At 37.3% G+C, this 24,642-nt stretch overlaps 2 protein-coding genes across 2 annotated transcripts; both read left to right on the top strand.

Moving 5' to 3' along the window:
• Positions 1 to 4,578: 4,578 nt before the first annotated feature.
• On the top strand, positions 4,579 to 13,595 carry LOC140141044 (histamine N-methyltransferase A-like). Its single transcript, XM_072162823.1, has 3 exons — positions 4,579 to 4,912; positions 10,334 to 10,648; positions 12,099 to 13,595. Exons 1-3 carry the CDS (start codon positions 4,696 to 4,698, stop codon positions 12,482 to 12,484), a joined length of 918 nt encoding a protein of 305 aa, XP_072018924.1. The 5' UTR covers positions 4,579 to 4,695; the 3' UTR covers positions 12,485 to 13,595.
• Positions 13,596 to 23,219: 9,624 nt separating this feature from the next.
• Positions 23,220 to 24,342, top strand: LOC140140437 (uncharacterized). Its single transcript, XM_072162197.1, has 3 exons — positions 23,220 to 23,595; positions 23,704 to 23,827; positions 24,110 to 24,342. Exons 1-3 carry the CDS (start codon positions 23,248 to 23,250, stop codon positions 24,340 to 24,342), a joined length of 705 nt encoding a protein of 234 aa, XP_072018298.1. The 5' UTR covers positions 23,220 to 23,247.
• Positions 24,343 to 24,642: the final 300 nt, after the last annotated feature.

Here is a 24,642-nt window from a genome sequence, read left to right as displayed (position 1 = left end):
TTGTGTACTGTAAAAGTAGAAATTTTCGCGAGGTTTTTATTTTCGCGAATTTCGCGAGTGGACATAAAATCGCGAAAATAAAAACTCACAAAAATAACCTTTTGCATTAGGTTTCTATTGTATCAATATCAAAACCGCGAAATTTAATTCTCGCGCAATTAACAAAATCGCGAAAATCGCGAAAATATCTTCTCGCGAAAATATTGACTTTTATAGTAATTGGTAACCCCATGCATGCATCCCCCGAATGGGTGCATTTCCACCGCCTGACTGACAAAAGTGTGTGTGTGTGGGTGGGCGTACGCTGACAGATCCCCAAAGTTTGATCAGCCCGTATTTGGTGGGCCTTATAACATTGCGGATTTTATTTGGAGAATATCAATATATTTGTGATGCGATAAAGCAAAATCAGTCGGAACTCGGTACTCCTAGTTTTGAAATAAGGGCCAAATAATAATTATGTGTAGGGGTGGAAATTCAAAATTTACCTTTTTGCAAACATGGAAGGGAAAAACATTCTTCTTTCACATGAAAATATTTTTTGATGAAATTCCGAAGGAAAAATGTTGAAAAAAGTGAGTTTTTGACCCGCAGTAGGCCTACCTAACTTCGATACTAATAAATTGTCAAAAATCGTGAAATTATTCCAAAAGATCTTAAGGGAAGGGGTATGAACGTTTGGACAGTATTTATTGTGGGACATTTGAGCACATCAGACATATCGAAGAATGTCCTTCTGATATAAAATAATTTTGATTTTTGAAATTCGCAATGTAATACACATTTTATGGCAAATCATTAAAAATTGATATTTTTGATATTTAACAGTATTCGAAGTAAACTTTTTAAATGTGATGATTTATACTTAAAGTGTATGTAGGTGGGATGAAAAGCCGACGATCAGTTGAAAATGTTGACCTTTCTTATTGAAGATATGGATTTTTTTCCCCAAACACCAAAAAAAATTAGGTCTTTTGGAGAAAAAAAATCCACAGCTTCAATATGAAAGGTCAAATTTTTTAATTGATCGTCGGCTTTTCCTCCCAGCTACATACACTTTAAGAATATATTACGCACATGACCAACATCATTGTAGTCCCAATTCCGAATCAGAGACAGGATTCACAACGTGGTGTTTTCTTCATGAGGTTGGCATGTTCTGATTTAAATGAAAGATGCTAGCTAAAATGGATATGAAATTATGCAATATGCGCCTTTTTGGGGCGCCCTCTACGGAGGCGTCCCACAATATTGGCATGTACTTGTGAGTAGCTTCTAATTTCAGTCTTACTAGATTTACTCCGCAATTGTTGTGCTATTTTGCTAAAATTATGCCCTTGCTCAGAAATAAATCCACAATATGCTTGGATTTTATTTTATTATTGTTTTCTGTTATGCACAGGATAAAATGGTGTGCGTATATTCTTTGTTTAAAAGACAAAATTAATGGATTTGTAAAACACCAAATAAATCGAGACCTTTGACCTTTGTAACCACTTTGACCTTTGTAACCAGTTTACCGCCTCTTAGAACCCGATAGACGGTGACCAACACTTTGGATTACAATAGCCTAATCTGAATGGCATAGTCCAATAAGCTCAAATAAACAATCATAGTGCAAAATTTGACCTAACTTGCAGAGTATGAGTTTTTGTACCCAAAGTTTCAAAGTCAGGCATCTTATCAAGATCAAGATAGTGATAGTGACATAACAATTAACACGCTTATCTTACCAAGGTCTTATCTATCTGCATGGGGTAATTGGAAATTATGGTGTAGCCTATTTGTTTTAAGGATGAAACAACTGGCTCCTTTTGCATGGAAATTAGAACAAATTACTATACAAGCTGTATCAAAAAGTTTGGTACCCAGCAGTTTTGATAGTAATTGAAAAGCCTGGTTCTTCCAAATGCAATATCGGGTCCCCTTAAAATGATAAAATGATCAGACCATAAATCTTTTGTGACTGTTTATGACATTAATCAACAAATTATGCGGATCCTAGATGTGTCGAGGATGTTATGTTTATGAACAAAACGTTACGTTTGTATTTTCAACATTGTTAATCATTGCTACGTGTATGTTAACAAATGAAAGTTCTGTAATTATTTTAATTCTTCAATGCTAAGTTAGTAAGTATTCTTTTGGATATCATCAAATTGTAAATCTCTAGTCAGATTTTCAGTGTGTTAACAACTATGTATCAAAGATGTTACGTTCATGTACAAAACATTAACGTTCTTATCTTGTAAACATTGTATACCCATATAGCTACTTTTGAAGAATGAATGTTCTGTAATTGTCTTTTATCCTTCATCTCTATTAGATTTTCAGTGTATTAGCAAGTAGATGATGTATATGTATCACAGACGTTATGATGTATATGTATCACAGACGTTATACATTCATAAAACTTTTCTTTTGGTCAACATAGGGGTAGATCCTCTTCTATACTATCCATCATATACCCCCTGCATAACGAAATTCAACAATATTCAATATCCAAAGCAATATCATCACTACAATATGCCCCAAAATTGAACTCCCCCACCCCACATAATCGCAAATTGACACGACAGCTTCATTCCAATTCAATTTATTTCATCCAAAACGGTCCTGTGATACACCTTCCCCAATCAAACACATTTGTCTTGCATTTGATCATATTCTACTCTTCCCTAGAAAAAATCATTATGATACCAAATCCCCGGGACCAAATCTAAACACCATGCCATGGAATTCACCATATCACGTCCAAGCTCACATAATTTGGGCGCCCCATTCCTTTTTTAAAGGAATTTTTATTCACAAGTAAAGTAGGGCCTTGTCCTATATAGCTAACCAAAGTGGAGTCTCAATACTTTTGAATAAATTGGAAGATGTCCAAAAATGTAAGGCATTTATTTATAAGAGATGATAGAGATGATGTAAACTTGTCAAAAATATTGTCACGCGGAGTAGAAAAACACTGATGAGTAAATCCCCCCTTCAACTTTGTAAAAGGTATACATTAAAATTGAAAAAAAAAATCGCCGTCAAAGGCAGCAAAAAAAAAATCGCCGCTGAAAAAATACCGCCTGACCCAAACTTCCATGCCCCCCAATCAAATAGTGCGTCGCTCACCACATTCAAAGGTTATATAAAGAAGGTAGGCCTACATGTACAAACAGACAGTGAATACAGGACTATGTTCTGATAGGTGAGCATATTTGAGAAACTGAGATAAAAAATAAACATGTTTTACGTCCTGCTTCCCCATTTTAGGTTTCTTCAATTATATTTCTATTTTTTGAAATTCTAGCTAATTCTGTTATAACTTTTTATCTAGTTTTCGTCTAGGAAGTTGTGATGTTTTCTACAGTCTTGCCTACAAGAAAAACTTTTCAGATGTTTTAATTGTTTAAAACGACTAATATTAACGGGTCTCCTGTTTTTCCAGGCATACGCTAAAACAGATCTAAGTATGATTTACATCGATTCTGCGATAAAAAGATTGAACCTAAAACTTTCTTGGCCCCCTCATATTAGGTTCAAAACTGTTTTGACCACCCCCCCACCCCCCCCACCCCACCCCACACACCCCATTTTAATGTAGCCTACCATTCTACATCAAAGGACAGAGGAAACATATTTATGATACTAAAATTTGTATTGATGTGCAATGAAATTGTATGTCCATGTCATTGATATAAAATATGTGAAATATTGGAATTGTTTTATCATTTTGTAAAGTAGCTCATGCAACCATAGATCCTGGAAATAAGGGTTGAGGGACGAGTATATTATTCTGTTCCTAAAAATGCCTTTCACATTGACCAAAACTAATTACAAGACCTCTTCTACATTGAGGCTGGCTTTCCCTTTTAAAGGGAATTTTTATTAATACTGGAACATTTGCGCGCATAGCGAGCGAAAAAATTTCAGGCTATTTTATATTTTTTGCTTCAGGACTAATGTTGCTAAAGTTTTTACACCCCCTCTCTACATGCCCAAAAACTTTTTAACCCCCCTGTTCATACACCCAAAACTTTTTAACCCCCTATTCAGAACTCCTAAAATTTTATGACCCCCTACATATTTTCCAGGCCCCCCCCCCCTACAGAAGTATTTATGAACACTACCTAAAAACTCGCCACTCTCTAATGTCAACTATATGAGTTATTTATTGAACAGAGGTTATTGATAATTTTGGCTCATACTGTACATAACTCCTTGGGATGAACAACTCACAAAGTCCCCCCGCTCGTCATGGGTTAACAATAGACTATTTTTCACCCAGAGTGACAGGGAAAAGGGAAAAATAAAAAAAAAATTGTGAAAAATTGTGAATAACACATAAAAATGATGTGTTTTTATGTTAGTACCGCGTATTATCCTCTTTTTTTTTTTTTTTTTTTTTGCTCTTCACTTTTTCAAACCATGCAAAAACAAATCAACAAATCACAGCTTTCGTCGGTAAAAAATATTTACGTCGGTACATTTACAAGTTGTGCCCCCTCGGTTCCAAAATCCTGGCTACGCCACTGTCCATGACTTTAGTTCAAGGATTTTTTTGTCCAGCACGAAGTAGTAGGCCTACTTTCGCTATTATTATACGAAAACAACAGGAAAACCTGGCTCTCTAAAACACGCTCATAGTCACACACTGGCCTGGAATTACATGCAGTGGATTTATATTTTGATCAAAGCTCCATAATGCTTGAATCGGAAAAATCAACGATGCCCAGGCCAATTTTTACGGACCCAGCGTATTACACAAAAGCGTTCAATTATTCCATGAGCATAGGTGACAATATTGAAGCTGTGCAAAAATGGACTGATGAGAAATTTTGTGGGCACGTCGTGGAGAAATTGGTCGCAAATATAACTGATGATAAACAGCTTCGTGTTTTAGGAGTTGGGAGTGGGAGTGGTAAGTAAAATGATATTTGATCATTTTTGTAAATCTTGTTAAAAATATTTCTTTTATAAATATAATACCCTCGCACATGTTGTGAGTGTACCAACCATGCAGTCCCGCTCGCGTCCCGCTCGTACGCAGCATTTTTTGTGTGAAAAGCATCTTCCTGAAATGTTGACATTTTTTTATTAAAAACAGCATCCCCGCGTAGGCCTACCAGGCCCGTAACCAGGATTTTTTGTTGGGGGGCTGATTTGGAAAAAAAGTGGACTGGGCGGATTTTGATCGGGGCCTGCCCCCGGGGGGCCTGACGCGTACGGGCCGGATCAAACCCAGAATGAAATAAGGTGTTTTTTTTTTTCAATGATAGGGTGTGTGTATGATGATAGGGTACACACTCTAGCCACCAAAATAAAAAACAGGGAGTGTAGGGGTGTGTGGGGGGTGTGTTTATGAGTGTGTGCCTGTCAGTAGTGGCGGTGTGGTGTGCGGGGTTGGTGGATGTCATATGTCGGAATCAATATTATGCTTCAATTAAATCAAATTCCAAATAGGATTATTGTCAAACGAATAACGGTCAGAATTTAAAATTAGCAGAAGTATGCCTATAGTTTGATTTTCAATATTGTAGGCCCTACATTAAAACGTTAAAAATAATTATGTCTTTAGGCGTAATATAATATGAATGAAAATGGGAAAGAAAATCCTTATATAGGCCCTTCAATTTTTGTTACGAGCGAAATACATTTGTATCTATTTATATGCCTACATACCATCTTAACATTATAGGTTGCACTTCCTTTCTGACATGAATAATATGTTACACTGTAAATATGATATGTCATTGAATGACATATTCTTGTTGATTATGGGTGCTTCAGATTATGATGTTCTGAAAGTAGTAGGCCTATTACCAATTTCGTTCAATCATGTTTTGATGTTAGATCTGGTAAAGTATGAGTATTTCTCATTGGGATATTTACTTCTTATAGTTTATATATTGTACAAGTTTGTGTTACTGTCTTAATTGTTGATTATACCATAATGTTTGGTGATTGTCAATAAACTCTTCTTCTATAGGCTCTAAATTGTAATTTGAAAGCCAAAAATGAACAAAACGGGACTACAAGAAAAGAAATGATGTCAGGACTGTCCTTCTTGACTTACGAAATTCTGCAAACAAATCGAAACTCACAGAAAGCTGGTTTAAGACATATACTTGAATGAATGTAAATAAAAGGTGTTTTTCTTTGGAGTGTGTAGGCCTTTTTTATTTTCATTTTAATTTTTATTAAGCTGGTACCTGTAAAAGACAGAAAACAGAAAAGACGGAAAAGTTTGGAGTTATGAATTAGAGAGTCGGCAGGAAGTTGTAGCTCTATGTGGGTGGAGTTATGTTGTGGTTTATTTTTAAGGGTGCATGGTATGTCGGATAATTTGTCATCGAATTTGGTGAATTTGAGCGTCATTCATGTATGCATACAATGCCTTCTACTTATGCAGTGACTATCTCATTTTGGAAAATGAGATAGTCATTCTCGGCCAACAGTTACTTTTGAAACATTGAAAATACATTCTCTATTTTTTTCCATAAACTTGATGAAGATTTTTTCAATTCGCTCCTCAGTCTCAAACGTAACTGGAGAAATGCTGAAAAACTTTTGAACTAATAGTTTCTTAAAAATTACATTCAACATAATTTATTTTTACCTCGGACGGGTGACCTTGTTTGGGGACACAAAACAAGAGGCATGAATTGGTTGTTTACATAAGACCATGAACTGCAATTAAACCTATATATGACCATGAGAAGTCCAAACACTGGGCACTGCTCAATCTAGTTCCATAAGGGGCCGTCCATAATTTTTGCCATTTTCACTTACGCACAAAGCGTACGTAAGAGGGAGGGGGTAAAATCCTAGGCATGTGTGCATTTACGTAAGAAAAATGGCAATTTGTTTGAGCAATAAAAAAATGAAAGTGAAAAATTGTGGTATTTTCCAATATTTTATTCATAAGTTATATTCTCATATGAAAAATTGTTCAATTCGTTTTAACAATTTCTATAACAGGCCATGCAAACAATGATTGTGAGTATGCACAGTGGTCCTATTTTACATAATTTATTTCATACCAAAATAATTATAAAATAATGATTGTATTGTACTTTTATATTGTATGAATTTTGTTTTGTATTGTGTGTTTCTTCTGGCAAATGAAATGAAATGAAATGAAATGAAATGAAATGAAATGAAATGAAATGAAATGAAATGAAATGAAATGAAATGAAATGAAATGAAATGAAATGAAAAAAAAAGTATTTTCTATCTGCGCTAGGATCAATGGCAGCAAAGGCTCTAGTGTGGATTGTCACTGTTGCGACAAAAGGCATGAAACCCAGTTTAATTCACAAGAACATACACCAAACATGTCAAAGAGTGTCCCCTGGTTTCCCTTATTATATGATGTGATCCCGAGGTTCTTAGTGGAAACGAGAGTATAGGATGTTCAACAGATTTTGGAGTGATTTTGTTAGTCATTTAGTTTAGATTCGGCGCATTTTAAACTATATTTTAATTTATTGATGGCTTTCGTTTTCATGAAAATATGGGTTAAAAAGGAAGTTTTTTTCAGCATTTCTCAACTTATCTGTAAAAACATCTATCCAGAACCAACCCAGCAAACACAAAACGTTTTCGACATCATTCGCAAAAGGTATAAAAGGTTATCAGAAAACGTTTAAATGTCGGGTTATATAAAGGGTATGTTAAGGGTATAAAACGTTTTCATAACATTAAATCATTTTTTGATAACCTACTGCTCAGCAAACAAAAAATGTTTTACAGAAAGCGTTTAAATGTCGGGTTATATAAAGGGTATAAAAACGTTTTAATAACATTCCAAAAACATTTTTGAAAACTTGATACAAAACATTCTAAACAGAATGTTATTTTGGGGTTGAAAAATATTTTGCGAAAATGTTTGCCCAAAATATTTGCAATAACGTAAAAAAAACCGTTTTCATGACCTTTATGTAACCCGACCTTTAAATGTTATTAAAACGTTTTGAAAAAACATTTTAAGAACATTTCTGTGTTTGCTGGGTGCAAATATTTTAACATGATGTTATTTAAGTGTTTACAAAATATTTGGCAAAAAATGTTTGCAAAAATACTAAAGTAGTTTACAATAACATTTTTGAAAACATTTAATAAAAATATTGTTGTAGTGTGTTTTCATACAAAACTTTTTAAAACGTTTTCATGACCTTTATAAACCCGACATTTTAATGTTATTAAAACGTTTTTATGTAAACCAAAATATAACTATAAAAACGTTTTTAAAACGTTTTTGTGTTTGCTGGGAACTGTCCTCCTGGAACACTAATATAACCCTAACCATAAACCTAATCTTACCTTTAACCTATACTCTAACCCCAACCCCAACCCATCTCAACTTTGCTATTCATTCATTCATTTCATTCGGCTGCGAAGCAGGCGACTACAAAGTTTCTCCATGTACTACGATCTGAAGCCAAAGTGGCAATGGCATCTGGCAGTAGAAAGCTGTCGAAATCCCCCAACAGTTTTTGCACATAAGACAAGTAGGATGTTCTTTGCCTTCCAGGTCTTCTTTTACCATGTAATGGGGTGTAGAGAGCATATCTTCTGCATGGTTCATCTTCCTGCATCCTCAGGATATGTCCCAGGAATCGTAGTTGTCGTGATCTGACAGAGTTGATAAGAGGCACAGTGTTGGTGATGGCATAGACCCTTTCATTACTAACATGGTCAGTGCGCTTGATGTTCAGCATTATCCTGTAACATGATGTACCAAAAGCATTGATCTTATTTTCCATATCAGTAGATATCACCCAGGGCTCACAGCCATAGAGCAATACTGTAACACAAGTGGTGTTAAACAGCTTGACTTTTGTTGCAACAGTGATTGTTGGACTTCTCCACAGATGCTCCAGTTTCCAAAATGCATACCAAGCAAGCGCCTTCCGTCGGGACTTTGCTATTAGTAGTAGGCCTACTCGTGGAAATCCTTCGCCTTTATTTGTACGTAACTCGAGGGAGGGAGGGGGGTAAAAAGTTACATACGCTTTGTACGTAAGTGAAAATGGCGAAAATTATGGGCGGCCCCTAATACAGTAGATACCAACTATAATAGTTAGCACCCAATAAAACTAATTGGGTGGATTATATCTCAATTTGACACTCCAATTGGATCTCATATTGGATCTCAAATTGCTTCTCAATTCTATTCAATTTGAGATGATTTTAAAATGAGATCCATTTTCCAAAATGAGATACTTTTGAATAAAGTTACAGAAACCCACGGTATTTTAAGCACAAATAATGCTAAATTTTAGATATATTTTCCCATGCCCCATTTAAAAAAGTAAATAAACTCAATTTTCGATTTCCCATCCCGATTGAATACTGCTCGTTGCAAATATTTAATTTATTTTCTGTACAATTATAGGAAACACATAAAAAGAAAATAGATAAACAATTATCATAGCTAACAACTTTCTAGGCGCCAACCCGTCAGCTTTACCGTTATGATCAAAGCTGTTAATGCCTTGATAGTATTGACATAAAAACAAAATCATACATTCAGTAAAATGGCTAAATCCACAGTGTTTAATTGTGGTAAAAGTGCAACATGACGACCCTATTTGTGTTTGGAGCCCGGTCTGGGGGTACATTTCAATACTATACTATACTATACTATACTATACTATACTATACTATACTATACTATACTATACTATACTATACTATTTCACTCATACATAAATTCTAGACAGTTCATTGGTTGATTACCATTGATCATTTTTACCATCAGCCTCCGTGTGATAGTTTTTACCATCAGTGCGCCTGCGACAAGCAGTGCGCTGACTCTTGAAGACTCGCAGATTTAGTTATGGGGTGGACCCCAAAATGTGAAGTACATCACAGCAAAACATGGTGTTATGTTGATGAAAAAATGTATTTCCTACCTTAAATAGTATTTCAGTAATAGAATTGATGTACGAGTGATATCAAAACAAATATTAACTGTCTTCGTGTAATGGTCGAAATATAATCACTCGGTGAAAGATGTATTGTTCCATTCCACTCACCATTCCGGCTCGTGGAATGGAACAATCCATCTTTCACCTCATGATTATATTTCGACCATCACACTCATAGACAGTTAATATTTGTATACTATACTATACTATACTATACTATACTATACTATACTATACTATACTATATACTATACTATACTATACTATACTATACTATACTATACTATACTATACTATACTATACTATACTATATAATTAAATATATCAAAACAAATGACAAAGCCAGCATGTTATAGTTGCATTTCGATTTCCCTAAGAAATTCTGTATCTATATATTTGTTCACAGGTGAAATTGAGCTCTTTTTTCTGAACAAGCTGCTGACCAAGTTTCCAAAAATACACACCTGCGTCGTGGAGCCCAGTGCGACGTTACTCGAAACATATCAGGCCAAGATCAAGGCGCATGCGACAAATATTACCTTCGATTGGGAAAATCATACATTAGAAGGCTTTGTGGAAAAGCATCATAAAAACAACCACAAGTACCACTTCATAAGTGCAATTAATTCCATGTACTATGTAAAAGACCTAAATGAAGCACTACAAAGTCTTTATGACATGCTGGTTCCGGGTGGAATTCTGCAAGTAGCAATTACCGCAGGTGAGTTGCTCATGCCAAGAGAAAATACTTCACCCCCCCTGATATTGATCCCCATGTATAATTCTCTTTACCTTGTCCGGGACCTTATCACACATTTTTCATTTCTTAAAATTTTAGCTGTGTAAAAGATTAGAAATTAAACGTATAGTGGTTTTTGCCACACGTATACTTCTGAAGATAGTAGGGCCTATATGCCAAGGGTTCTGCTCTACATTTCGGCTGCTAAGTGCTAGAAGTGTAAGTGCAATAGCTGCCTTGTGAACATTTGGTAATTCATAATGGGCAGCTGCAACCATAAATAGGCCGTTGCAACCATAATGGGCAGCTGCAACCATAAGGGGCCGTTGCAACCATAATTGGCAGCTGCAACCATAATGGGCAGCTGCAGCCATAATGGGCCGTTGCAACCATACTAGACCGCTGCAACCATAATGGGCAGCTGCAACCATAAGGGGCCGTTGCAACCATAATAGACCGCTGCAACCATAATGGGCAGCTGCAACCATAATGGGCCGTTAATTGCAACCATAATAGACCGCTGCAACCATAATGGGCAGCTGCAACCATAATGGGTAGCTGCAACCATAAGGGGCCGTTGCAACCATAATGGGCAGCTGCAGCCATAATGGGCCGTTGCAACCATAATAGACCGCTGCAACCATAATGGGCAGCTGCAACCATAAGGGGCCGTTGCAACCATAAGGGGCCGTTGCAACCATAATGGGCAGCTGCAACCATAATGGGCCGTTGCAACCATAATAGACTGCTGCAACCATAATGGGCAGCTGCAGTCATAATGGGCCGTTGCAACCATAATGGGCAGCTGCAACCATAATGGGCCGTTGCAACCATAATAGACCGCTGCAACCATAATGGGCAGCTGCAGTCATAATGGGCCGTTGCAACCATAATAGACCGCTGCAACCATAATGGGCAGCTGCAGCCATAATGGGCCGTTGCAACCATAATGGACAGTTGCAACCATAATGGGTCGCAATACACATGACCTTTTCTGGTTCAAACCAGAACACCTGACCTATTCTGGTTCAAAATACCGGGATAAAATTAACCACAAAGTTAGCATTTAACTTGAAAATTTTAGCGAAAAATTTTGAAAACAAATTACCGTAAAACCTCGTCTACAAGCATAATAGAGTGTTTTTTATGAAAGCTAAATTGATACGAAACAAACGTAAATATGCCGATACCATAGGTTGGTTTTGCCACAGTACTTGTTTGTATATACTTGTATCGGTAATTTATTTGCTCAAACTCCATAATGTTATCATTGTGTCGATGGATGGCGCCCGGATTCATTTAGCTTTCATCAAAAGCACTCTATATGCTTGTAGACGAGGTTTTACGGTATTGCTTTAGAAATTTTGGCCGGTACGCCACTGTCTTCTTCTCGGACTGCTAATTTTCTTCCACCGTCTTTTTTTCTTTCCAGACTTCACTGGCTATGGAAAACTGTGGAGGACATTCCCTGATCTTGGGTCCGAGACTTTGTCGCAGGACGGGTCACCAGAGAGCGACTCATCATCATCGCATCACCGGGACTCGGGCTACATACACGATTCACTGCGTCAATTACAAATCCCATATTACACTGATGATTACACGTGTAATTATAAGATAACCAAGTGTTTTGATGAGAAAGAAAGTGAAGAGGGCAATCTAGCGCTTGATTTTCTGACTCATACGATCGGATTCAGGAACGCGCCAAAGGATCTTTTACAACAAGTATTGGCATGTATCAAAGAAAGCTGTGTTCAACGTGGAGATCAATGGTTCTTCCAATCAAGAAATGTGTCTTTTTTCATTACAAAAACTTAATAATGCAATAAATGATTTTTTGACTGGCAACGTTTCACATCCTATCCTGGATGCTTCCTCAAGCCGTCTGATTTTTCGGCGGCGATTGTTCAGTGACCCGTGTTACAGGGTCCAGACCAACTTGGCGGGGCCTACAATTCTGCTATCCAGAAGATCCTTCGAGGTCTCAGTTAGTCAGTTCTGTGACCCCGTCACGTGTCACTGACCAATCGCCGCCGAAAAATCAGACGGCTTGAGGAAGCATCAAGGGTAGGATGTGAAACATCACCGGTTAAAATAGTAAGTCCATTTGACCAGATTTTAATTATCAATTTGATATTAAATAACGCAATACACATTGCTAATAATACACATACCGTAACGGTATTATTTTTTATAATATTTAATTTGAATAGTTGGCTACATTTTTTTAATCAAAATGTCGACCGTAGTCGGTGATTGTATCTACTGAAGCAAATGACTATCAACATCATATTAGTCAATTTTAATTACAATAATTGCGATCTTAAAAAATATATATACAATTTATAGTATTAAACATATTACAGAAAACAATGCTAATACTCCGTGTACAAATCATTGTAACAAAGAATTGCAAGTGGGCATATTCAGCTCGGGCTGCTCTCTTCAAAGCTCCAGCAACTTTTTGGTTATGAAGTCAATTATCAGGGCCCCGGTGGTGCGTCAAATTTTTGGAACTGTCGTAATTCTAGAATTTCGACGGCTGTCAAGAAGTTGGAATAATTTTGCACCGTATGGTTCATGCTATAAGCCTATATTTTCTTAATCAATGTTTAAAGGGATATTCTACAGTTCGGGTTCGGGCAGCCCTGTTAGTAACTAGGGGCGGCAAGAGTGTGGGATGACTGAGGAGGAGGGAGCCTTCTCATTAATCAGGTGTGGCCATGCCGTACGGAACACATTAAAACAGTGGTATGAGAACCACATAACCTACAGCTAATAATGGGAGAGGAGGGGGAAGTATGATAATATTTTGAACTGGAATTAAGGTCAGCTGATTCAAGCAATTGACTTTTGTATGTTGTTAACATAATTTTAATATTGACGAATGAATGACGAACTAAAATATAAGAATGAATGAAAACAAATTATAAACAGTCTATAATATCGAATTGATTAATTCGAATTAAACAATTCATTGATGTTAGCACTGGGTAGTAGCCATTACAGCCAGTAGACAGGAAATCTAGAAAGCTGACCTCAACGCTGTAGGTGGTCTTCCTGTACTTTTGAATGGGACAGCAGTAACCTTGGGCATGTTTTAGACCAAAATTTTGGATTTTTCAGATTTTTTTTTCCAAGTTTGTGAGAGCATAACAAGACTATCCGTCGATGGATTTTTATTTCCGTCGGTAGATATTTTTAAAATTAAGTTTTTCATAACATATTAAAAAGCCAGAGACCCCTGATGTATAAAAAATTAGCTAGGTAAGTTTTGAGTAACCTTGATGAAAATTATCAAAAAAGTGCCTATTCAATTGTGTGGGTACGGTCCATCACCTGTCACTTGGTAGTCTTGTAACATGTCTAATGGCGCTGCCCATGGCCACTCGATGAATTGTTTAATTCGAATTAATCAATTCGTTATTATAGACTGATAAACGTATGTTGAAAACATAAGTTTTACCATGCTTCTGATTAATATGCAGTCAAAAAATAAAAGATTGGCAGTACACATTTAAGTTTTTCGCATATTTTAATTATTTGGGTAGGAATTTATAATGGACAACAACAGGAAATTATATTTTTTCTTCAGGTCGCGACAGGTTTCGAACTTAAAAACGTTCCAGACCGAGACTTTTGAGGTCCGAAACCGAGACCAAAACCTTGATAGCCACGACCGTGATCGAGACCTGCAACACCAGGTGTCGGGATGGTTTCGAGACCGAGACCAGGTCCTGAGAGCTACTCACTTCCAAACAACTGTTTAAGACCTGTTGTTAACTTTAATCGATCACCGTAATTCATCTGAAGATCCGTTTTCATTTCATTCTGGAAGACATAAGAGCATAAATAGCTGATTTGATAGTCAATTTGATAATGATAACCCCTAGTTACTAATGATAATGATAATGATAACACTGAAATGTTCTTAAAATGTTCTTTTCAAAACCTTTTAATAACATTTAAATGTCGGGTTATATAAAGGTCATGAAAACGTTTTTAAAACGTTATTGCAAATATTTTGGGCAAACAATTTTCGCAAAATATTTTTTCAATCCCAAAATATTATTCTGTTTAGAATGTTTTGTATCAAGTTTTCAAGAATGTTTTTGGAATGTTATTAAAACGTTTTTATACCCTTTATATAACCCGACATTTAAACGTTCTCTGTAAAACATTTTGTTTGCTGAGCAGTAGATTATCAAAAATGTTTTTAAGGTAAAGAAAATGTTTTATACTCTTAATATACCCTTTATATAACCCGACATTTAAACGTTTTCTGACAACCTTTTATAACCTTTTGCGAATGATGTCGAAAACGTTTTGCTGGGTGATCTACTTTATGAAAATATTAGTTATCATTATCAAATTGACTATCAAATCAACTATTTATGCTCTTACTGATCAATTTGTGGAGAAGCTAAGTTTACAGTTTTGAACAAAAGATCTCGGAATGTAGCTTTAAATGATTACTCCATTGGATCCTGCCATGCCGTGCCGGTCAACATGAAGCATCACGTACATGGGATATCCTAACAGTACTTGTGGGTGATCGTTAACGTATACATGTAAAAGGAAGTTCCTCGAAGTCGAGGGTAGCTATTTACATAATTCTTTTGTATACTAAATGTTCGGTTATAATATTTCAAAAACAGTGTCAAATATTTGCCTTTTTTATGTCTCTGTCTTTTCCTGTAAAACGAGGGTAAAATGGTATAATAAACAATTCTTTCCGCCCGCATATAATACCCGATGCTATGATGAGCCAAATCCACTGGCATATAATAGCAGTCTCAAGTTTTGCTTTTGATAATCAACACTGTAAAGTCGCGTTAAGGTTAAACAAAGTGTTGAAGGGCTTTACCTCCAGAAAAAATATATTATTACCTTATACGTAAGAAAATATGTCTACTTATCATGTGAAATAAAAAAATCCGGAAAAAAATGTGTGAAAATGTGTTTTTAGCCTATTTTTTAGCTCTTGTCAAGCACTATTATTCGATTTGTTTACAAGCGCCAAGCAACTGTCGTCTAGGAGAGTGATTGACATCTTTATTATTAGAGAAGAATGGAATCTGTATAGTTCATGAATATTCATGTAGTATATATACAACCTGTATCCCAGCCATTTTGCTTAGCTATCATAATCGTTCATATAAGACGCCCATATGATCCATGGTGTTAAACTGATATTCAGCAACTTTATATCTCTCGATCTTTGCGATCCGAAATATTGAATTTCAACTTTAGGCACATCTCTAGCAAGATAATTAAATACCTGTCACAAATAGAGGTCTTGAAATGTTACTTGCAACGTTAAAAATGTGAATAGAGAACAAATCGGGTTCAAACATGCTTCAAAAATATAGGTAATTGTCAACGCCTACTACCAGAATAGCCGGAAGAGGGCAGACTTCATAAGGGAGTGTTCATAATATATTTTAGTGGGGGACAAAGAATTTGGAACTTATTTCGGGAAATTTCCTGGGTTTTTTCCGCAGGCGGATATAATACGGAATTTGCTGGGGATAAAATATAATTATTTGACACATAATTGTGACTGTGGAAATTGTTTTTGTGTTTGGTAGCTTTATGTATAACAAGATTGACTTATGTAAAATTGTTGTTGTATATATGTTGAGTTTGTGTACGATAATTTGGAAAAAAAACATTCATTTTAATATACTGTTTTTAGAAACACACTTTCTCTGGCCTCTTCACTGAGCTAGACGCATGCGTGGTGTCAATTTTGTATAGAATTGGGCTCATTTGCATATGCATAAGTTCGTTGATAAGGCTGTGGCGTACTTAGTGATAGTAGAGTTGCAGTAAAATGAAGTTGCACGATTGCGTTTGATGATATAATGCGTATATATTTAAACTGTTGAAACATTTGTTTTTGTAAATCTGCACAATGTCCAGGCATGTCGCAAATGGCAAATATTGTATTACGTGTAATAATATGTCCTAGTGTATTGTATTTGTTCGAAAAGTTTAGCCCCGCTAATTTACTTCGCGCAAGGCATAGTTAAAGTTGGATAACTTAATTCACGATAAAGGTAGGGATAGAGATATGACGTCATCGAAAAGAGATTTGTTTTAGATTGAGAAATAATGCATGTCAAGTAAAATTTTCGCTGACATTTTTATTTTACTGTTGTATTCATTGTTGTCAATGAAAGTGACAGTAGAATTTCGAAAATAACCGTGTATTTATGACGAATTTATGTCATGGGACTATTTGTTATGGTTTTAATGAGGAGGGACATGGAGCTATAGAGGTCAGTAAACGTGAAATGGTCAAAGTCACGTGGACAGGCACATGGAGTTGCAGACACGTGCAATAAATTATGCATGTCAAGTAATAATAATTGTGGGAAATGTTAAATTGTTTTATTGTCGTATACAATTGTTGTATAGGTCTACTGAAGCTGACAATCAATTCAAAGAAGATAATGAAGAATGATGAGGAAATGTTTGTCATGGGACTATATTTTGCTTTAACGGGACATTACTAGTTAACGTTCAGATAAAGTGAAACGGTCAGCATGGATGACACGTGAATTGAAAAAGTCTTTGTCTCCGGTTGTTTATTGCGAGTTATCGGCATGGTTCCGGGTTTGAAGTAAACTTATTTTCTCGTTTTATACACAACGTGTGATCACTGTGATGTAATCGGAAACCAGCGAATAACGGCTGGCGTAACATTTTGTGATGGGGTTAAAGGAGTAGTGGGGTTAATATAGAAGGTTACCATGCGAATTGACTTGACCAGGTCAGCACGTCAGTGCATACTGCGAGTTTGTTATCAAGATTTTTTATGAACCCAAGCTCAAGTGCACTAATTGCTTCTTGTAGCATCACCAAGGTAAACATTCGCATGGCCTTGTAAGTTGTGCATGTTCTCTCACACAGTGGACTTGACATGTACGTTCTCTGTATGCTGCTTTCAGCATAATTATAGACCTTTACAGGGTCTATGCCAGTATGCTTTCAGTTGACAAAAATCTATTACTGTACTTAGTATGTGCATCGCCTATTTCTATTACCAGTGCACACATGATTTATAAAGCGCGTTCATATGTGAACTGTTAGTATTAGGTTAGTAGGCCTATTATAGTTTCAAATATTTTACAAACCTGTTACTCAGATAAAAAGTAGGCCTATCATAACTCCAAAAATGCTGTTTTAAAGAAAACTAAAAACCACATTCTTGTGATTCCATTGAAATTAAGTTATGTGTAGTACTGATTTAAAAGCAACCGTTTGAACCCAATACAAAGTCTGTGAAATTCCAGAAGTTACGTATTAAATATGTCACAATCTGATCATGCAGAACAAAGGAAGCATTTTTCACAATTCATTTCCCGGAGGGGGGGGGGCACTCCTATTGTCGCCTGTACACCATCCGCGATAATCAACTTTTGAAAGCACCCTAAACAAGGATTTAACCCTTGGCAAAAACGACACCCCAACAGGTAACACGCGCCTGTTTCACACCCTAAACAGGGATTCCTTGTATCAAATTTCATACCCTAAATTTCATTTCCGCGTATTAGCAATTGCAATTTTGCTACCTTTTCCCCCAATTTTTCATGTTTATTACACCCTAAACACGAAACGCGCGTATCGCGCCTACCCACAAAAAGTACCTGTTTTACGCGTTTTTATTTATTGCGGATGGTGTACATGCCACAATGGGCGTGACCCCTACCGGGCAACCGCCATACTTCAATATGCTTGGTTCTAGAGTTCTGATGATTTGTAGTATGCCCCTACACCATATTTTTGCCTTGATCTCAATTACAAATTTGGCGGCTTGGGCCCTAAACCAGATATCACACATTGTTACAAAACATTCCAGCAACCTGTTATTTCAATTACTTGTCTTTATATGAATATACTAAAGTGAAGTCAAATAGGCCTACAGCATCTAACTCAATTCATACAAAATCTCAGTTTTGTTAGGCATTGAGTGTTAATGCTGTGCTGACCTTTCAATTAATATTAATTAACAACATTAACAACATTGAAGACAAACCTGCAGTGACAAAATCATTAAACGGAGACGAATATAACTATTCGTCTCAGATGTGACATGTTTTCATTCAAAGATTATTTATTCTATACTTCTCTTAAGTTAAGTGCTTTCAGTGATCCCAGCGAAAGTACAAAGAAATTTTGTCTTAAATACATAGCTTTCAGCTGAATTACTATGTTAGCACATCTATGACAATGCAAAGGTACCAAAATCTGAATTTTGATGACTCACGATACGATCGTCCAAATGAGCAAATCGCCGAATGGGCTTTAAAACCTGTTACTTTTAAATCAGTGGCTCCGGAACCGAGGCAAATCCATCATGTTTCCTTTAATCACTGCGTTGTCTTTTTTAAAGACATTTCTTGTTGGTTTTGTTTTTTTATTTTATCTTCCTGTTCGGGTGTTTCGGTTGGCACATTTTCGGGGCATTTTCATGCACTTCACAGGAGTTTTTTCGTGGCTTCTCTGTAGCTGTCGTGTGTCTTTTTCCCCACGTACGTAAATAATAAATGAATAATAATATATGAAAAAAAGAATCTGGAACTTCAACGTCAAAAAACAAAACAAAAACAAGACAAACTGTACCCTGCTAAAAATATCAACCCCTATCCTCTCTGAGAATAAAAATAATTTAGACTCCAACCTCACCTGCAAAAAAATATTTTTTCGGGGGATAATTTGGGATAAGTTCGGGCCTATTTTATTGCGACAATTTTCAAAATCTAGGCCTATAAGGTGAAATACGGTGTCGTGGTATGTGCGGCAGATTTGGGGTGCATTTTCAGCCATTTAGTTTAGACTCTGTTGTATTTTTAGCCATGATTTTATTGACCCTCAGTGTCTTGAAAATGATTTTCTCGAAAAAGTAAAAATTTGCGAAAACTTTCAGTCCAAAAGTTGATACAATTTTGGGTCTGTTTTATTCAAATTTGGTTTAAAATCGTACCGTAGTTTTTCGGAGTCACAGCCTCACATCCTTACCCAAACCAACTTAAGAGGTTCCCCCGGGGTGTGTGCAAATTTGCAATTTATAGGCCTACACTCATCATTTAAGCCTAAAATCAAAGTGTTAATACCATTAACACTACCATGGCCCGTTTTGTCGTGATGACTGGCTTCCAAAATGTAGGCCTATTTTAAATTATAAATCTGGTCCCGCTAGAGGTGTGTTTTTACCCGCGGAGGTCTCTCCCTCGGGTTCGTGGATGTGCCACAGTTTTGGGGTAGGCCTACCTTTTCAACGACTATGATGGGTGGGTTTACAGCGCGCAGCGAAGACCAACTTTGGGCGCATTTTGGCAAAAGTGCCCTTAAAAAGCGTCAAATTAGGCCAAATGTGGGTGACTTTGATCCCCGCGGTACAAATGTTTTGAAGAGACCCGCCTGAGGTGTTTTTATAAAAAGAAATGGTCAGGCCTGCTAAAAACCTCCCGGAATCAAGCATGGGTAGGCATACCAAAATGCCTTGAGACCCCCCAACCCAGCGCCGGGACCTCCATGACATGATATTCTCCGCGAGTCCACCAGAAAATATAAAAATATAACATTTTGATAGGCCTACTAGACCTATATTTGTCTGTAAACCTTTCTTGTAGTTGTAGGCTACCGCGTATGTCTACCGTGATGACAGTAGCGTAGCTGCCAGGGGGGGCAATTGCAAAATTGCCTATTTGGGCCCCGCCCCTAGTGCAAGGAAAAAAGAGGGAAAGAGAGGGGGGGGAAGAGGAAAAAAGAGAGGGTGAGAGGAGGGGCAGAGAGATGGGGAATCCAAACGATATGCAATACAGCTCAATAGGCCTACCATATACGATTATTATCAATAAGCCGGGCAAAAATTGTCTATTTGGGCCCCTGCCCCCAGTGGGAAATTTGGTGGATTTGGGCCCCGCTCCATAGGGCCTACAGTCTTGCCCCTCCTGGAAAAAATCCCAGCTACGCCGCTGCGTGATGATGTTGCAAAGTTGCGGAAGTTCATTCATAAATTTCCCATTTCCACTCGACAACAACCCGGGACAACAACAGGCCAGCACGCAGCGCGCAGTAGCTAATCCCCGAGCTAATCAGAGACATGTGCGTTTCTCTTTCAACAGAAAATATGTGACCATGTGACTGACACGATGTACGCTTCAAATAATTATGCTCTCGGCGTCGAAAGTATGATAATGGAAAATATTTATAATGAACACTCCCTTATTTAGCCACACCTCAGTTCCTTTCTCGGGTTGCCTGGTATATCAGCAAAATCCTACACCTATCGCCTTCCCTTGGTAAAATCCCTGATAAAAACTCGTGATATTGAAATTGAATTTCAGCTCCAGAACTTCCGTCATTCTAGCATCATGGATGGATATGCAGTGGCGCCGCTTGGGGGGGACAGTATTTCCCCAATATTTTTTTCTTTCCCACCCAGTGTTTAGGCAAAATCCCCACAATAATATTATGTAATTTTCCACTTTTTGCGGCAATTTAGTGCAATGATTTCTAAGTGCCCCCGTCTCAAATTCACTTCCCCCCCCCATGCCCCGCGAAAAAAAAATCTGGTTCCGCCACTACGGGTATGGCCATAGCTAGGGGGCTTTCCCACCCACCCCCAGTTGCCCTTGGTTATGCTGGACGTATGAGAAATTTAGAGCTTGTTCAATTCCACCAATTTTAGAAATTTTAAAGGTATATACAGTGTATATAGCCTATTAAAACGGATCACAGTCAAATAAAATATCGTAGGCCTAATAATTTTACCAATGGCATTTATTGAGCTGCTCCTATGGTTTAATATTGATATAATATAATTGAGCTCCTTGTCAAGCTCCTGAGTACAGTGACTAACTGAGCTCCCTCTATTTTCAGAAATGAAGGCCTGGCCTTATTGAGGCAGCCTTTTGTTTCATTTTACTGTACTTTTTTTTAATCCCCCCAAAATTAGTGTTTTTTTTTTAATGGGGAGTAGGCTTTTAAAACGAAATTCAAATTTGGCAATATTTTCCATTGCTTAACGAATTGATCTGCGTGAAAATGCCTAAACATGTGGCCAGAGCGGGATGAGTGGTATAAAATCTTAACTTGTGAGAAAGGACGTAGGCCTATGGGGTTGTATGAGGTTGTGGATCACGAAATGCCCCTTTAATGTGTGCTAGGTAAAGTCATTCTTCCTCCCTTTCGACATGCCAAAATTTATTCCCTCCCCGGCCCCGGCTTGCCAAAAATTGCTTTCTCGAAAGGCTGTGCAATCAGTAGGCCTACCGGTATTAGCCTACTAATTATAAGCCAAAATTTCCAAGCGACTCGCTAAAAATCGCTTGCCTCCCGTCTCGGCCAGCCAAAAATCGCTTGTCCGCACCCCCCTGGACTGCCAAATTTTGTGGCCCCTCCCCTTGGCCTGCCAAAATGCCCCACCCCTTTGCATAGGCCTAGGCTTATATGCCAATTTTTGGGATCCCCAATTTCCATACCCATACCTTAAATGGATTTCTAAATATCTACCTGTTGCAAGCGCAGCAAGCATGAAAATGTGCACATTTTTTTCGCGCCCTAACTACCCCCCACATTTTCCCTCCCATGCACCAGGTTCATTGGCGCTAGATTTTAAGCTAGAAAATACCTAAATATTTTAAAATCCAAACTCGGCAACACCACTATGACGTAAGGAATCGGGCAAATAGAGCCCGTCGTATACGTAAACAGCGTGTTTAAAAAAAAATGAGAGTGTCACTTTTGTCCAAAAAATTTCGAATTTTGGCCTTGAGCAGCGACAATCAGAGGTAAGAAAAACACAGTATGACGCAGCTTGAAATATAGAATCACTATATCAATTTTGAAGTTTGTACTTCAAAGCACAAGCCGAAACGAGGTGAAATGGTTCTAAAAAAAAATTGATTTCGCTGTATCTTTTTATCGCGAAACTAGACAATTTGACAGCAGCGAGTCGGAAAAATAGCAAATATCTCAATTTTCTGCTATCGAAATAAAAATTTTAATAGCACCTGCATATAGAAGAGGGTTTATAGAAATAATGTAGGTCAGAATTTTGTCTATGAAATCGTGCATGGAATTGTTATTACTGGTTACAAAACGACATACAAGTGGAGGCCATTTTACTTCAAATTCGGCAAACATGTAAGCTTACTAAAACAAATCGAGACAAGCAATATCAAGAATGAATATGCACATTCTTTTATTGACTTGTTTGTAATGTGCGTCGTAGTTCCCAACAAAATCGCCACTTCCACTGAGAAATTATGGCCGTGTTCCCAAAAATCTTGATGCTCCGGATATTGAAAAAAAATTGAAATGTTTGAAAAGTACATTTCTTTTTGAGCCAAGTGGAAAATTCAAGCATAATAATAATCCTTACACTTTCAGCTTTTAGACGTAGTTTGCGTTTTCTCTCTACGATATTTATTTCCAGAAATAGATAATTTTAAAGGGGGCTACATGCAGTCTCATTCTGGATCAATCATTACAAAGTTTAGTATAACCTTAACTGGTCCGCCGCATATCCATATCAGCCTCCTTCAACACGAAGATTTTTGTCCATTATGGATTCAACGAAGTTTACTGACGAATCGGAGAGCAGAGATACATCTGACACCAAGTATCTAGTGTTTACTGACGATACGTGCGATGACCAAAACAAGAATTACACTGTAAAATCAGGTAGTGACGGCAAGATGGAAATGACGGGATTTTGCACTGTGCAAAAACTGGGACTCTTTGCAATTATTCAAATAATAATCCTGATCGTAGTGGCTATTATTATGGGGATGCACACCAAGATATCGAATAAAACGACAATTGAAACCCAAGCACTTATCAAGGAACTTCAAAACCGAGTCGCAAATAATACCGAAGATTTCGCTAACGTGGATTTGTCAAGTAAAAGTAAGGTGAGTCATCACAATAAACAGGCGAAATATTATTTTGAAACATTTTGTGTGACTGACTGAATAAGCTCCTAAGACATTTATTTTGTTTTATTTTGTTTTCACTGTCAGATTGTTGCTTCGCAGTCTACCACGTCGGTCCCGCTGGTGGAAGACCAGTATAAACCCGCTGGAGTGACATATATCCGATGGGGACGTACTGTATGTCCAGATACAGCAGATCTTGTGTATACTGGTGAGTGCGATCAGGGGGTCCTAAGTTCAGCATGGAATTATTAAAGTAGCTACTTGGTGATTAAAGCGGGCGTGTTAAAGAGAGGTTTATATAAAACAGAGAACAACGCCTAATACTATTATGTAAGTGAGCCGACGACAGTTGTCCGGAATTTCGAAGGATTTAGATTTATAAAGAGATTTCCCATGTTCTTTTAGAAGAAGACGAAAAGAAACAACAAGTGATGAAGAAGCTTGGAGAAGCTGGGACCTCTCTGAATGTATTCTCTCTGATTTATTACAGGCATAGCGGCTGGGGGTAAAGGAGGGCCCGGTACTATAGAGGGGGGTACTGGGGATAATATCCCAGGCGGAGGCTCCAATTACCTATGTTTAACACGTTCTCCACAGTTCAACCAATCAGAGTCAGGCCAACAGCCGGCCCGGGCAAGAATATATGGAGCGGAATATCGTAGTGGTGAGCCAGGAGCGATTCACGATGTCCATAATGCACCCATAGTGGGTAGGAGAACATGACAACTAATATGAGATACTGTATTAGGATCACATATTAAGTATCATGTGAGAGTATACTCTTGTACTCCAGAAGACAGGATCACATATTAAAGTGTTATCTCAAGGACAATATTGTTCAAGGTTGCGCCGCAGGCTTACAAAGAAACAATAGCAATCAAGCTTAAACTTTAAATTAGCACCCGATAGAGGGCAGGGCCTGAAGAATGAGGGAAATTATGGGGTAAATATTTAACGGAATAAACTGCATAATCATATTATTTTGATTTATTCCGTTAAAAATCTTATTTTAACTTATCAAAT

Source organism: Amphiura filiformis, chromosome 19 (assembly GCF_039555335.1).
Source record: "Amphiura filiformis chromosome 19, Afil_fr2py, whole genome shotgun sequence".
NCBI classification, from domain to species: Eukaryota; Metazoa; Echinodermata; class Ophiuroidea; order Amphilepidida; family Amphiuridae; genus Amphiura; species Amphiura filiformis.
Note: the sequence above shows the minus strand (reverse complement) of the source record. Positions and strands in the feature narration are given on the sequence as shown.

Coding starts and splice junctions, on each gene's coding strand:
- LOC140141044 (XM_072162823.1), top strand. CDS start 4,696: ATGCTTGAATCGGAAAAATCAACGATGCCCAGGCCAATTTTTACGGAC. Junction 4,913..10,333: donor AGGAGTTGGGAGTGGGAGTG/GTAAGTAAAATG, acceptor ATTTGTTCACAG/GTGAAATTGAGCTCTTTTTT. Junction 10,649..12,098: donor GCAAGTAGCAATTACCGCAG/GTGAGTTGCTCA, acceptor TTTTCTTTCCAG/ACTTCACTGGCTATGGAAAA.
- LOC140140437 (XM_072162197.1), top strand. CDS start 23,248: ATGGATTCAACGAAGTTTACTGACGAATCGGAGAGCAGAGATACATCT. Junction 23,596..23,703: donor ATTTGTCAAGTAAAAGTAAG/GTGAGTCATCAC, acceptor TTTCACTGTCAG/ATTGTTGCTTCGCAGTCTAC. Junction 23,828..24,109: donor AGCAGATCTTGTGTATACTG/GTGAGTGCGATC, acceptor GATTTATTACAG/GCATAGCGGCTGGGGGTAAA.